Source organism: Gopherus evgoodei, chromosome 9 (assembly GCF_007399415.2).
Source record: "Gopherus evgoodei ecotype Sinaloan lineage chromosome 9, rGopEvg1_v1.p, whole genome shotgun sequence".
NCBI lineage: Eukaryota > Metazoa > Chordata > Testudines > Testudinidae > Gopherus > Gopherus evgoodei.
In genome coordinates this window covers 103,968,090-103,984,001 of record NC_044330.1, presented here as the reverse complement: position 1 = coordinate 103,984,001, position 15,912 = coordinate 103,968,090, and the positions used below count along the sequence as shown (strand labels likewise).

At 48.2% G+C, this 15,912-nt stretch overlaps 1 protein-coding gene across 1 annotated transcript in view; it reads left to right on the top strand.

Moving 5' to 3' along the window:
• Positions 1 to 2,486: 2,486 nt before the first annotated feature.
• LOC115657582 (protein FAM122A-like) overlaps positions 2,487 to 15,912 on the top strand; it is a 43,026-nt gene continuing 29,600 nt past the window's right edge. The window contains exon 1 of the mRNA XM_030575625.1: positions 2,487 to 2,877. Coding sequence (XP_030431485.1) covers positions 2,762 to 2,877 — 116 coding nt within the window. The 5' untranslated portion in view covers positions 2,487 to 2,761. The remainder of the gene's footprint in view (positions 2,878 to 15,912) is intronic.

The window sequence follows — 15,912 nt, the reverse complement described above, 5'->3', positions numbered from 1 at the left end:
CTACTAGATTAGAATATGACCATAGCCACATCACATAATCTGGTGTATCCATCCAATCTGGTAGGTGTTTAAATGATTGCCAAAAATGACAGAAATCATCAGGGATTTGGGGCACCATTGGTGCACAATTTAGCCCTTATCTTCAGGAGTTTGCTACAAAAAATTGCCAAAATGTGTTCAGTATGATTCCTGCAAGATTTCTCATGTAGTTTTTGGCTGTATGTGATCTTATCCTTTGTTGGCCAAGCAAAGCAAGGTCAAACACTCAACTTGATTTCATTTCTATCTTTGCCTGCCTTCCCTGTAACATGAGGAACGTCACAGTATAATTTTCCAGCACCTTTATGAAGATGCTGTCTTTTTCTCCAGAATCTCAGTTTTTGTTTCTTTTTCTGAATCTGCAGGAAGCCTGGAACAATTGTTCTGATAGAGCTGCCAACTGACTAATCACACAAACTCAAATACCTTTGCCCTACTCTCTTCCCTTCTCCCAGGCCTCAGCCCGCTCACTCCATCCTCCTGCCCTGTGTTGCACGCTCTCCCAGATGCTCACTTAGGCTTGCCAACCCTCCAGGATTGGCCTGGAGCCCAATTAAAGATTAATCTTTAATGGCAGATTATGTCATGTGATGATGTCTCCAGGGATACATCCAACCAAAATTGGCAACCCTATTCACTCACTTTTACCAGGCTGGGGCACGGAGTTGGGGTGCGGCTCTTGGCTGGGGCCAAGGGGTTCAGAGTATGGGAGGGGGCTCCTGGCTGAGCCTGGGGCAGGGGGTGTGTGGGGTGCAAACTCTGGGAGTGCTCCACGTGCCCCCACAGCTCCCATTGGCCGCAGTTCCCAGATAAGTATCCATAACAATAGCTATATACAAAAAGAAGTATGTGTCATATGAGGATTCATAAATAGATATATAAACGGTTATGTATGACGATAGATACATGGATGAGTATATATTTATGGTAATCAGCAGATAATAGCTATAACAATATATAAGATGATAGGTAAATATAGATACAGGAATAAGTATAACAATATATAGAGAAATAAGTTTGGTATAAATAAATATTTTAGAGGTTTGTACTACTAAACATCATTGTAGTGTCTGAGTATTGTCCATATGAAATAGATTATCAGTAATGAAGTCCCTAACGGACTTAATGGAGTCTCTACTTCTTTTTCCTTATCAAATTTTAGGAAGATCTATTTAGATAGCTGTATTAAGGGTAGGTAGGTGGTTGGTGTGAGTGTTATTTTTTTTATGCTGGAAGAGGTTTAACAAACAGAAACGTTTTGAGCATTTAATAAAAGAATCAGGATTTGTCTAATCTCTGGAAGATAGCTTCACAGCTCAGAATGCTTTGTCTCCAGCTTTTACATGCTTGCACTATTGTCAACTCTCAACATTTCATTAAGAGTCCCATGCTGATTGATATTTTTTTTATAGCTCCAGCTCCTGAAGTGATGTGCTTATGGTTGATTTTTTAAAAAAGGTATTTGTTATAAGAACATAAAAACAGCCAAACTGGGTCAGACCAAAGGTCCATCTAGCCCAGTATCCTGTCTTCCGCCAGTGACCAATGCCAGGTGTTTCGGAGGGAATTAACAGAACAGGTAATCATCAAGTGATCGATCCGCTGTTGCCCATTTCCAGCTTCTGGCAAGCAGAGGCTAGGGACATCATTCCTGCTCACGTTGGCTAAAAGCCACTGATGGACCTATCCTCCATGAATTTATCTAGTTCTTTTTTTGAACCCTGTTAGCATCTTGGCATTCACAATATCCTCTGGGAAAGATTGTTTTCACGGTTGTGGAAAAAGCTTGCAAATATGACCCCTAAACACTAAGAACTCAGAGGCTGATATATAGGTATGTAGTATGAAAGTAGATAGATGGATAGATAGATGAGCGGGAACATGGCCACGATACTTGGGGTTATCAGTTGATTCTTATGAAAAGTGCCCTGGGATGTTTCGTGCCCATCAGGTAAATTCCACAGTTTAATTATATATTGCATTTGTGAGATAGCAGCTTCCAGACCACTGAGTTCCTGCCACCAGCCCACGGGCTCCCAGTTAACAATCTATAACAAAGCCCCCAAGGATCCAACTTTCAGACGTTAAGAGGTAGGGAGCAGGCGCTCACTGGAACTGCATGGGTCAAGCACAGCCCATCAGTAAGGGGGAGGAGGAGATGCACACACAGTAGATCACTTGATATGTGTGCTGTTCGTGCCCTCTGAAGCCTCTGGCACTGGCCGCTATCAGAAGATCCACAATGGCCATTCCTGTCTTCTTAACCACTTTCTCGGGGCCTTGATGTACTGCGCAGGCGCAATTGCAACTCAGGAGCCTTACTACGGTTACACTGCGCATGTGCTGACATCTCTTGACTCTGTTGCGTCTGTCATTCAGGTTCGCTATGGCGCATGCGTACTGCTTCTCCGCGGGACTCCGGGCCCGGTCGCTTGTTCCCCTGAGGCGGCGGCGGCGGCAAGGCCGGCTCCGCGCGCGGGGAGCCGAGGAAGCGGCGGCTGGGGGAAGGGGCCGCCCCCTCTCGTCTCCCCAGCATGGGGCGCTGCTGGTGCCGCCCCGCTCGCCGGGCTCGCAGCGCCCCCGGACTCTGCCTGCGGCGGCCTGTGCGGGGCCTGTAGGGGCGGCCGGGCCGCATCGGGGCAGGGGGCGGCATGAGGAGCCGCTGCGGCCGCCCCCAGTGAATGGGCCTCGCGGCGGAGCGGGAGCAGCCGGAGCCGCCGCGATGGCTCAAGAGAAAATGGAGCTGGACCTGGAGCTGCCGGCCGGGAGCGCGCCGGCCCCGAGCGACGGGGGGAGCTTGAGGAGATCGAACAGTGCCCCCCTCATCCACGGGCTGAGGTGAGAGACCCGGGCCTGCCCCTCCCCCCATCTCATCCCACCCCCGGGCCGAGGTGAGAGACCCGGGCCTGCCCCTCCCCCCATCTCATCCCACCCCCGGGCCGAGGTGAGAGACCCGGGCCTGCCCCTCCCCCCCATCTCATCCCGCCCCCGGGCTGAGGTGAGAGACCCGGGCCTGCCCCTCCCCCCATCTCATCCCGCCCCCGGGCCGAGGTGAGAGACCCGGGCCTGCCCCTCCCCCCATCTCATCCCACCCCCGGGCTGAGGTGAGAGACCCGGGCCTGCCCCTCCCCCCATCTCATCCCACCCCCGGGCTGAGGTGAGAGACCCGGGCCTGCCCCTCCCCCCATCTCATCCCACCCCCGGGCCGAGGTGAGAGACCCGGGCCTGCCCCTCCCCCCATCTCATCCCACCCCCGGGCCGAGGTGAGAGACCCGGGCCTGCCCCTCCCCCCCATCTCATCCCGCCCCCGGGCCGAGGTGAGAGACCCGGGCCTGCCCCTCCCCCCATCTCATCCCACCCCGGGCCGAGGTGAGAGACCCGGGCCTGCCCCTCCCCCCCATCTCATCCCGCCCCCGGGCTGAGGTGAGAGACCCGGGCCTGCCCCTCCCCCCATCTCATCCCGCCCCCGGGCCGAGGTGAGAGACCCGGGCCTGCCCCTTTCCCCATCTCATCCCACCCCCGGGCTGAGGTGAGAGACCCGGGCCTGCCCCTCCCCCCATCTCATCCCACCCCCGGGCCGAGGTGAGAGACCCGGGCCTGCCCCTCCCCCCATCTCATCCACCCCCGGGCCGAGGTGAGAGACCCGGGCCTGCCCCTCCCCCCCATCTCATCCCGCCCCCGGGCTGAGGTGAGAGACCCGGGCCTGCCCCTCCCCCCTCATCCCACCCCCGGGCTGAGGTGAGAGACCTGGGCCTGCTCCTCCCCCCATCTCATCCCACCCCGGGGCTGAGGTGAGAGACCTGGGCCTGCCCCTCCCCCCATCTCATCCCACCCCCGGGCTGAGGTGAGAGACCTGGGCCTGCTCCTCCCCCCATCTCATCCCACCCCCGGGCTGAGGTGAGAGACCTGGGCCTGCTCCTCCCCCCATCTCATCCCACCCCCGGGCTGAGGTGAGAGACCTGGGCCTGCTCCTCCCCCTTATCCCACCCACCGGCTGAGGTGAGAGACCCGGGCCTGTCCCCTCCCCCCATCCCACCCCCGGGCTGAGATGAGAGACCCGGGCCTATCCCCTCCCCCCATCCCACCCCCGGGCTGAGGTGAGAGACCCGGGCCTGTCCCCTCCCCCTATCCCACCCCCGGGCTGAGGTGAGAGACCCGGGCCTGTCCCCTCTCCCCATCTCATCCCATCCCCGGGCTGAGGTGAGAGACCCGGGCCTGCCCCTCACCCCCATCTCATCCCCTGACTTAGGTGAGAGTTCCGGGCCTCTCCCCACCCCCCATCCCATCCACAGGCTGAGGTGAGACCGAGTCCTGGCGCCCCTCCCCCTTCATACTCCCTACACCCCCCAGCCCTGGACTGTGATGAGAGTTCCTCACTTCATCCACAGACTCATCCTGTCATATTCCAGGGTGAAGTAAAGAGACCTATTCTCTGGACACAGATTTCTTGCCTCCTTTTTGTATGGTGGAGCAGGAGATATAGGTTTTGGTCCAAGCATGCTTTCCAGTCCCTTCCCCAGGAGCTAATGAACTGAGGAAGTGCCAGTCTAGTCTCCATCTCGCCTCCCTAAAGTGGCTGTTGGGAGCAAGCTCACTTTTGATATTTGATCACAGTAATTCAGGTTAAATGCAGTATTTGATTTTCCTGATGAAAGTTTAAAACACTCCCTCTCCTTGGAATGTGTTTTAATGTACTTCTAACTAATACATAGGTTGTCAAATACATAGCCATTCCCCAGGGATCAGGAGCATATGCTCACTGCATCATCACCAAATTAGTTTTTCTGTGAGAGCCAGAGATAGAAAGAGCCAACTGGCTGACCTATCCTCAGGGGATTCCTGGACTGGATTTAATGTGCAGTTTTCCACCTGAGCTGATGTAACTGGGCTCTTATGTCAAGGTATCTGCACGCTGCCATATTACAATTTTGTTGCTTCGGAGGCAACAGCAACTTGAGTTTCTATAAAATGTAGTGGAGTACAGTCTTTCTCATATTTAAAACAGAAGCATTTTTGTATCCAGTTGCATCTCAGTAGCTAAGCAGAGTTATTTAATATTTGGATGAGATGCTGATGCTTCAGAAAGTGGTAATATGATTTGGTATGTTTTTTCCATATGAAACTGTAGATATACTACTAATGCTTCAGAATGGTATGTGGTGCTCTGTTCTCTTTTGGGTAAGATGTAAAACTGAGACCTTGTCCACTATTTTTGCCCTTGTATCTTTGGAAATATGTAGGTAGCTAATTAGAATTTGCCTGACTAAATGTTCCCGATGTTTCAATTAGACCCTGTATTTTTTATTCTAAACTATTTTGTAGCGGTGCTATGTGGAGTTAAAACAGCTGTTGCATTCACCTGCGGAGGTGGGGGTGACATTTCAGCGATGGATGAAATAGCAATCACTCTATTATTTGTGTTTCAGTTTAAGATTGTAAACACTCTTAAGATCCTTCATGATGCAAGGCACTATACAAACGTTAGAACAGCATTTTTCAAACAAGGGTCGCCGCTTGTGTAGGGAAAGCCCCTGGCTGGCCGGGCCGGTGTGTTTACCTGCCCCATCCGCAGGTCCGGCCGATCGTGGCTTCCACTGGCTGCGGATCGCTGATCTGGGCCAATGGGAGCTGCTGGAAGCGGCGTGGGCTGAGGGACTTACTGGCTGCCACTTCCAGCAGCTCCCATTGGCCCAGAGCAGCGATCTCTGGCCAGTGGGAGCCACGATCGGCCGGACCTGCAGACGGGGCACGTAAACACACTGGCCCGGCCCGCCAGGGGCTTTCCCTACACAAGCAGTGACCCCTGTTTGAGAAACCCTTAGTTAGAATAATAAATTATCTGTGAAGAGTTTAGTCAAATCATGAGGGAACATTACTTACTGGACCCTTTAGCCTCTAGGGGTTTCACTTCTGCATTAAAGATGAAGACAGTTGTGTGTGGTAACAGGCCTGTTAATTTTATTTTGGACAATTGTAGCTTGTGTTGGCAAATGGAACACTATTAGTGAGAGATTCAGGAACTATATTGTAGACATTAGACTACCTACTTATAATGTAGCCTTGTACATGTATCTTTAGTATTTTTTCTAAATTCATTTTGTAGATTATAAACATGAGATTTATAAGAAAACTATTAGTAGATGGCTAGCCCAGTGAATGATGTAAATCTTTCTACTCTAAGGACTAAAGTTACTGGTTTAAAAAGAACAGTAGAGAATTTTGTGCTTTTTTTTTTTTAATCCCCAGTTGTCATTAATGTTAAATGAATATCATCTAGTAAGAGCTTGACTCTTACTAGTTTCCAAAACGTTTCCCATGAAAGGGAAATTCTGTTTTGACCAGTGCTTCTGCATATGCAGAACCGTTTGCAGATCAGGGCCTTTGTGTCTAGTCTTCTGATTAGCATTTAAATGTTAAAGAAATAGTCAGTAAAAGAGAAATAGTTAGAATTGTGCAACCGTGGCCACTCTTCAGGCCCTCCATGGCCCCTTAACTGTTTTTGTCTGGGTTTTGGTTCCATTCCTAAAAATCTAGGATGTATTGTCTATGACAGCTGTCTGTCTACCTGTAAATTAGATGCCATAGATATTTCTTCACTACTAATCTCAGCTGACAAAAAAGCTCATCTCTAAATTTTGGGTCAGAGCCCATTTCAACTTCTCCCTGACCCACTTCCTATATTAGATGATAACTAATTGTCACCTGCAAGAGGAACAGGTGAGAGGGTTTTCTTCATGATTTCCTCAAGAACTGTGATTGGCAAATAGAGATGGGATATAATTTTGGTGAAAAGGGCTGCACTGAACTCCTAATGAAGAATGTAAAGTTTGTGAAATAGCTTCTGTGAACAAGTTGATATTAGCTTTTTCCTGCAGAATGTAAAGCCTTATTTAGTAGCTTTATCTTGTATTAATTTCCAACATAATGCCATTGAGAGTTATTGAAAAACAAATGGGTGTATACATTGTAATGCCATAAAATTCTTGTTTTGTATGTTTACTACAGTTGGAATAGTTGTCGTCATCTAACATTTAGATTATTGAATTTATCAATATGGCATGATCCCTGTTTAAATCTTAAACGTTTGTGACTTTTTAAAGGATACCTGATCATATGACTGAACAAACTAAAAACATTCTAAAGTTCTTTTTGTCTAACAGATACAATAAGCATTTTGAACTGTCAGAGTTTCAGCTTCTGAAAATTTCTTTACTGAACTAGAGCTCAGTTCCCACTTTGGAGAACAAGCTAATGCCACTGTCCAGCTTGTATTTTTAACAACAAAAAGCTTCTTATAAGGTGGTGGTTGTGTCCATCTGTTTGAGATCAGAAAAGAGTTAAGATAGCAAAATATAAAGTAGATGACTTTTCGATACAAATGTCGCAATCAGGTTGGCACATTCAGAAGTTCGTGGGGCTGTGTGTGGGCATGTTGACCAGATTGTAGGGCATGTTGACCAGATTGGTTTTTAAACTATAGTATTAATTATTGTAAAAATTTGTTCAGTTCCTACAGTCTGCTTATTCATAAAGTGCAAAGTTTTGGCTATCAGGAATGTAGGGAATGGCAGAAAAAACTTGCTACTGGAGTATATCTAAAAATAGAGCACTTTGCATGAAATAATCTAGTCCACTAATCTTAAATGAATCTGCCCTATTGTACTCCACTGTGGGTTATGCATGTGTTCCATGCACCTGGAGCTGGAGAATTTGAAAGTAATGTCTGTTGGTCTGTGCATGTGCCCTGGCTCGCCTCATGACTCTGACCGAGGTGATAAAAGGTGAGGCAGACTGACTGCCTCTCCAGTTCTTTCTCACTGCCGTGTGGTCCAGGTTGGAACTTCTCTGTTTTCTTAGCTTTGGCTTCATCCCTTAAGATAAAATTTAGATTTGTAAATAGTTTTTAGCATCTTGTACAGTTTATAGTTTGTGTTTTCATAGTTTTTATGCTAGATTAATTGTTGGGGGAATGCTCCTTCCCCTCACACTTCCTCATGCTGGTACTAGACTGTTCCCAGAACTCTGGCTTCAAACTCTGCGCTTCCTGCCCATCATCCTTCGCAGTCAATGATGACCACCAGGACTGTACTGCCCTGGGGAAGCACATTGCAGTGAGGTGCAGTATCTGCCAACCATTCCCCAGCCATATTTGAGAAGGGCAGGGACTCTCCATTCCAAACCACCTCATGGAAAAGGGCCTGAGGTCTCAATCGGACCTAGGCTGTGGCCTCCGACCCACATACGCATTGGCCTGACTTGGCAAAGAGTGAGCCTCCAACACTGGTGCCAGATAATCTACTTCTACAGAACCCCTGGCAAGATCTTCTCGGGAACCCAGGAGGGACTCTCATTTGCACGAGATTAAGTCTTCCTCAAAATCCATTTAGAAGAAGTTGGAGTCAGCTCTGAGCAAGCCTGGCATTTCATCCCATCCTTAGCATGTCCTAAGTCCCAGAGGCTTGACAAGAAAGCCCATAAATATTGGGCTCCATCAGTACCAAAATGGGATCTGTAGGTACTGTCATTCGTGGCACCTCCCAAACCTTGGGATCCGTTGGCACCGACGAAGACTGCTCACTACCTATCCATGGCACCATCTTTGATACCACCCTCTCAAGCTACAATGATCTGGGCAAAGACAACTCTTCTCACACTGGAGAGACCTGGGTCCCATGTTGCTCCACAGAACATCTTCATTCCCCTGGATCTGGAATCCCTTCCATTGGGTCCATTTCTTTCCAGAGATGGCATAACACCACTCGGAGAAGTTTATCACCCGTTCTTTCCCGAAGGTACAGCTTTCCTTCAGTAGCACCGACGGTATCACCTCTGGAACAGAACTCAGCTTTCTCCTCATCAGGAGACTGATCCTTACCCTATATATCCTCCATCTCCCAAAAGACTTACACCAGCTTGGGACAAAACTCCACGTTTAGCTTGGAGTTGCTGGTACCCCATGTAATGGGGAGGGGCCACCATATCCCCCTTTCGAGACTTCCTGCTGGCCATATTGGGGGTCCTGGGTCCTGCACAGTAGATAGGGAGTCTCTCCTTGTTTCTCTTTGAAGGAGGTGCTCAGATCACCCCAGGATCCTTCAGAGGAGGAAGAGCAATACACACTGAATCTGGCAGTTCTGCTGGAACCAGCAAGACTACCAACTTTGTGTCCAGACAAAGCAGTAACCCCTATGTCTTCTTTCCCTCCCCCCAGATGAATTCAGGCAGTTCACCTTCAATGCTACAAACATGATCCTGGAACTATGGATTCCTCTTGAAGAGATTCAGGAATCCAAGTACAAGCTCCATGACATCTTCCACCCATCTGGATCCAACAAAATAGCACTCCTCGTTAATAAAGCTATAATGGAGCCAGAAAGGTATGGCACACCCCTGCCATTGTGCTCCCACCCCCAAAAGGGCAGAAAAACTCTTGTGTGCCAGCCAAAGGGGCTAAATTCTTGTTTTTTCACCCCTCTGCCAATTCTTTGGTCATTCAAGCAGCTTCCGTAAGGGCTAGACAGCAACACCCCTGGTTTACCACTGTGAACAAAGAGGGTAAGCGCCTAGACCTACTGGGCAGAACGGTCTTGTCATTATCTGGCCTCCCGTTCAGGATAGACAACTATGAAGCACTAATGGCCAGGTTTGACTTTCTGAACTACTCCAAGTTTACAGAATTCACTGACAGACCTCCACAACAGGACAGAGCTTGTTTCCAGGCTTTGATAGACTAAAGCAAACTAATAACAAAGACTTCTCTCCAATCTGCAGTCGATGCTGTTAACACATTCTCCAGAGCCATGGCTACTGCCATTGTTCTGGACAGAGGGCCATGGCTCCCTGTGTCACGGTTCTCTCATGAGGTCCAGAATACCCTGGAGGACCTCCCCTTCATAAATTAATTATTCAATCAGATGAGTCATCTTGAAGGATTCCAGGGCTATCCTCCGCTCTCTGGGGTTATATACACCTGTCCCCATGAAGAAGTTCCATCGACAGTCATCTAGAACTAGACCCATGGTTCAACAAGTTTTTTATCGGAGGCCCTATGAACCACCACACAAAAGGCAGAGTGTTCGAAGGACCTGCAAACCTGCACCTTCTGCAACTGTCTCGAAGCGCTATTTTTGATGGGATCTCAAGAGCTGTGAGCCATTAAGCCCAACATTGCCCCACCTTTACACACTATTTGAAGGTCGTCTAGCACACTTTCACAACATCTGGAGTACAGTAACAGACCAGTGGGTACTGAACTTCAGCCTCTCTAGGTATATGATCAAGTTTGCATCCCTGCCTCCTCCACCTTTCGAGGAGCACTCTCAGGAAATTGTTCTCAAGCAAGAAGTGGGCTCTCTGTTAGAGCAAGGAGTGATAGAACGTGTCCCTCCTCAATACCAAAAGAGCAGCTTTTCCTCAACTTTTTCCTTATACCCAAAAAGAAGGATGGATGGATGGAGACCACTTCTCAACCTCTGCTACCTCATTCACTTCATTCAAGTTCACTCAAATTTTGTCTGGTCATGTAGGGCTCTGTAATTCCATCCTTAGAAAAGGACATGTGGTTTACAACTTTCGATATCAAAGACGTCTACTTTCAGGTAGATATTCATCCCATTCACAGATGCTTTTGTCGGTGGGCTTTGACCATTTTCAGTACAGAGTGCTCTCTTTCACCATAGAGCCCTCCCCACCTCCACCCCAGAGTCTTCACCAAAATATTCACAGTAGTGACAGATCACACCAGATGCTTTGGTCTTATTGTCTTTCCCTGCCTCTATGACTGGCTCCTTGTTGCCAGGTCATGCCAGAAGGCCCATGTGTCGAATCTACTGATGCTACATCCCTTCTCTACCCTGGGGTCAGCATAAATACTGAACAATCTACTCTGAGCTGCACACAGTTTCTGGACTTCATTGGGACCACCCAGGATACAGTCACTGCAAGGGCATACTTGCCCATGGACCAGTTGCAGATCACGAACAGTATTATAATCAGGTATCAGAGGGGTAGCCGTGTTAGTCTGGATTTGTAAAAGCAGGAAAGAGTTCTGTGGCACCATATAGACTAACAGACGTATTGGAGCATGAGCTTTCGTGGGTGAATATCCACTTCGTTGGATGCAAGTATTATAGTCCACATCACAAACAGCAGTCAAGTCTTGGTGAAGACATGCCTATCTCTCTTAGGTCATATGGCCTCATGCCTCATATCACTCTGTTCGCAAGATTCCACCTTTGTTGCCTCCAGGCATGGCTCCAGTTGGTGTACACTCCAAACCACCACCCTAGTAACAATTCATAGTAACAATTGCTGCCAAGGTGATTTCTTCTGGACTGTAGCGGACAAATCCTCAACAGGTATTTCTTCCCTCCTCTCCAGACAGGACCATTACCACAGACCCATCCCTGTTCTGTTGGGGAGCCCCCATGGACAGCCACTCAACACAGGGCATGTAAACATCCTTAATTATAAGCAGTCCAGAAGGCATGCAAGGCTTTTCTTCCGTTCACCTGCATTCACCGTGTCCTTTTACTGTCTCCCTGTGTGCCCAAGTGGTCAGTTTGTGGAACTGTTGTGTCGGCAACTAAATCACCCTATCAGCAGCGTCCTTCCCAGAAAATGAAATTATGCTCACAGACTCTCTCAGCAGACATTTTGCTGTCGACCATGAGTGGGAACTCTACAACTCGGTACTGCACAATAGCTTTGATCTATGGGGAATGCCATCCAGGGGTTTGTTCACCTTCATAACAAACAGAAAATACATCGAATAGTGCTCCAGACGAGCCCTAGATCACCACTCTCAAGGCAACACTCTACTTTTTCCTTGGTCAGATCACCTGAACTATGCGTTCCCTCCATTACTGCACCCACCATCAGGACAGGGCATGGGTTATCCTGATTTCCCTCTACTGGCCCAGGAAGTTTATTTTGCCGAATCTCCTGCGCATGTCATTCTGAGCACTGATCATCTCCCAACATTTCCCGAGCTTCTGACCCAGAAGAATGGCAAGATCAAGCACACCAATTCATGTTCACTTTACCTCAGGGCTTGTTTTTTGGATGATCCTCCTTAGAATGCTCATGTTTCACAGCTGTATGAGACATACTTTCTAATAGTAGGAAGGAGTCCAGTAGGCAGTTTTACTTGGTTTGTCTTTGCATACAGCACTTTAGTGCAGATACTTCTATGCCAACTGGAGAGCTTCTCCTCTTGACGTAGTTTGCTACTGCCTCTTGGGGAGGTAGATTATGTCAGTGAGAGAAGCTCTCTTGTCAATATAGGGCTGTTTACACAAGGGGGGGTTAGGTAGGTATAACTACATCATTGTGGTGTGAATTTTTCACGCCCCTGAGCGATATGGTTATACCGATATAGGTCTCTAGTGTAGACCTGGCCTTAATGGAAATGTTTTTCTTCTTGGGCACATCAAAGGAATGTTCTTCCAGAAAATGCAGATATTCCTCTCATTTTAGTCTGTATGCTTTCTCTAAGGGCATCGGGCCTATTGATTAGCTCCTCCTGAGTCCTCCTGGCAGTGATTAATATATATCATCTTCCTTCGCAAGGTTACTCTGTCTTCACTCACCCTCTGACCACCAGATTTTGGAAAGGCGTCATCAGAACCTTTTCATCTGTTCAGAAGCCTATTCCTCAGTGGGACTTGAATCTTGTTTGCTCAGGACTCACAAGGCCACACTTTTGAGCCCCTATCTTCCTGCTCCATGTCCCTTCTCTTCATGAAGGTTGCATTCCTTGTAGCCATCTATCATAACTCTAATCCCAGATTTGGACCTTAGCGTCCAAAATATGGGGGTTAGCATGAAAACCTCCAAGCTTAGTTACCAGCTTGGACCTGGTACTTGCTGCCACCACCAAAAAAATTAGAGTGTTTTGGGGCACTGTGGTCCCCCTGAAAAAACCTTCCCTGGGGACCCCAAGACCCAAATCCCTTGAGTCTCATAACAAAGGGAAATAATCCTTTTTCCCTTCCCCCCTCCAGGTGCTCCTGAAGAGATACACAGACACAAGCTCTGTGAATCCAAACAGAGTGACTCCCCCTCTCCGTTCCCAGTCCTGGAAACAATAGCACTTTCCTCTTCACCCAGAGGGAATGCAAAATCAGGCTAGCAAATCCAACACACACAGATCTCCCCCTGATTTCTTCCTCCCACCAATTCCCTGGTGAGTACAGACTCAATTTCCCTGAAATTTCCCAGTAAAGAAAACTTTAACAGGTTTTAAAAAGAAAGAAAAATACATAAAAATGGTCTCTCTGTATTAAGGTGACAAATACAGGGTTAATTGCTTAAAAGAAATATGAATAAACAGCCTTATTCAAAAAGAATACAAATCAAAGCACTCCAGCACTTATATTCATGCAAATACCAAAGAAAAGAAACCATATAACTTACTATCTGATCTCTTTGGCCTTACACTTAGAAACAGAAGATTAGAAAGCAGAAACTACTTCTCCAAAGCTCAGAGAAAGCAGGCAGACAGACAAAGACCTCAGACACAAAATTCCCTCCACCCAAAGTTGAAAAAATCCGGTTTCCTGATTGGTCAGGTGCTTCAGGTGAAAGAGACATTAACCCTTAGCTATCTGTTTATGACAGCATCACCTTAGCCAGAAGGATTGATGAGCTTGGAATGATGATGGTGGATCCTGTTGACACTGTGTTCCATAAAGATAAGGTTTTATTATATTTATACACCACATTCAACCCAGAATTGTTTTTGAATTTCATTGAACCTATCAATCCACGTACCTGTGTTCTTCCCTAAACTGCATGCTTCCTTAAAGGAACAGAGACTCCATGCCCTTGATGTCTAGTGGGCCTTGACCTTTTACAAACACAAAACAAGCCCAATCCGGAAGTCCCAGAAACTATTCATCACTATAACCGAAAGAATCGGGACAAGCAATCTCCACTCAGAGGATGTCCAAATGGATCTCTATCTACATTCTATTCTGTTATCAACTATTGAACCTTCCCCACTCCCCATGGAATAAGAGTTCATTCCATGAGAGCACAAGCAGCAACTATGGCATTGCTTCTGGAGGTATCCCTTTTTGTAAAGCAGCCAGATGGGGCTCCATTCACCACCTTTGTGAGACATACTGTGGTCTTAGTCCAGGACTCCTCTGCTGATGACTCCTTTGCTCAGCCCTAATGTCTACATCAGTGTTTCTCAAACTGGGGTTCCTGACCCAAAAAGGGGTCTCCAGGCTATTGTGGAGGGGTCACGAGATGGTATGGTGTTGTCACCTTTACTTCTGCACAGCTGCTGGCAGAGGCACTGCCTTCAGAGCTGGGTGGCCAGAGAGTAGTGACTGCTGGCCGGGCGCCCAGCTCCAAAGGCAGCACCACCACAGCAGCAGCGTAGAAGTAAGGATGGCGGAGTATGATATTGCTGTTTCCCCCCCTCCTCCAGTTCTGCCTCCCTCCAGCAGTGTCCTCTATTTGAGAACTTGAAATATGGTCACCCTACTTTACGGTTTTTGAAAGGCTTCAATGCCTTTGACTGCAATATTTTCAAAGTGGGGGGGGAGGGGGGTCCAGCAAAAAAATATTTGAGAACCCGTGGTCTACATCCTTGCACCCTTCTCCTTCTTATTTAGGGTATGTCTGCATCTGCAATTTTGCAGCGCTGGTTGTTACAGCTGTGTTAGTACAGCTGTATAGGGCCAGTGCTGCAGAGTGGCCACACTTACAGCAACCAGCGCTGCAAGTGATGTTAGATGTGGCCATGCTGCAGCGCTGTTGGGAGTGGTGCATTGTGGGCGGCTATCCCACAGAGCACCTCGTCCCATATCAGCGCTGTGGCTTGTGGGAAGGGGAAGGAAGTGTGATTGTCTTTCCGCTTCCTGTTCCTTTTCCAACGCCCAGCGGTGCTTTGTTACACATGCGGAGCAGTGTGGCAGCATTGTGACTGTACAGCGCTTTTTCTGCGAATTTTTTAAAAAATGGATCCTCAGCAACTGACAACCTTATTGATGAATGTTGCCAGCACATCGCGCTTGGCAGTGGAGCTATTCCTTCAGCTGCAAAAAGTGAGTGATAGTGAGAGTGACAGTGAATCAGACGATGATGCTGAATTGCCTCACTGTGAAGACAGTACATTGCTTGTGGCAGTAACAGACGTGCTCAGCTCCCTGGACCGGCGCGTTTGGGCTTGGGAAACCAGCACTCAGTGGTGGGATCAAATCGTCCTGCAATCCTGGGATGACGAGCAGTGGCTGCAGAACTTTCGGATGAGAAAAGCACTTTCATGGCACTGTGTGCTGAGCTCACCCCTACCCTGCGGCGCAGGGACACGAGATTTAGAGCTGCCCTGCCAGTGGAGAAATGGGTGGCTATTGCAATCTGGAAGCTGGCAACTCCAGACTGCTTCAGATCGGTGGCGAACCAGTTTGGAGTGGGGAAGTCTACCGTTGGAATGGTGCTGATGCAAGTTTGCAGGGCCATTAATCGCACCCTGCTAAGAAGAACCGTGTGTCTTGGGAATGTGCAGGACATTGTAGATGGCTTTGCAGAAATGGGGTTCCCTAACTGTGGAGGGGCAATAGATGGGACTCATATTCCTATTCTGTCACCACCCCACCTGGCATCAGAGTATGTTAATCGCAAGGGTTATTTCTCCGTGGTTCTGCAAGCGCTTGTGGATCACCGTGGACGTTTCACTGACATTTACTCAGGATGGCCTGGAAAGGTGCACGATGCACGCATATTTCGGAACAGTGCCCTGTTCAGGAGGCTGAGGGCCGGGACTTTTTTCCCAGACCGCAAGATCACAGTAGGGGACGTGGAAATGCCCACTGTGATCCTTGGAGACCCCGCTACCCCTTAATGCCATGGCTCATGAAA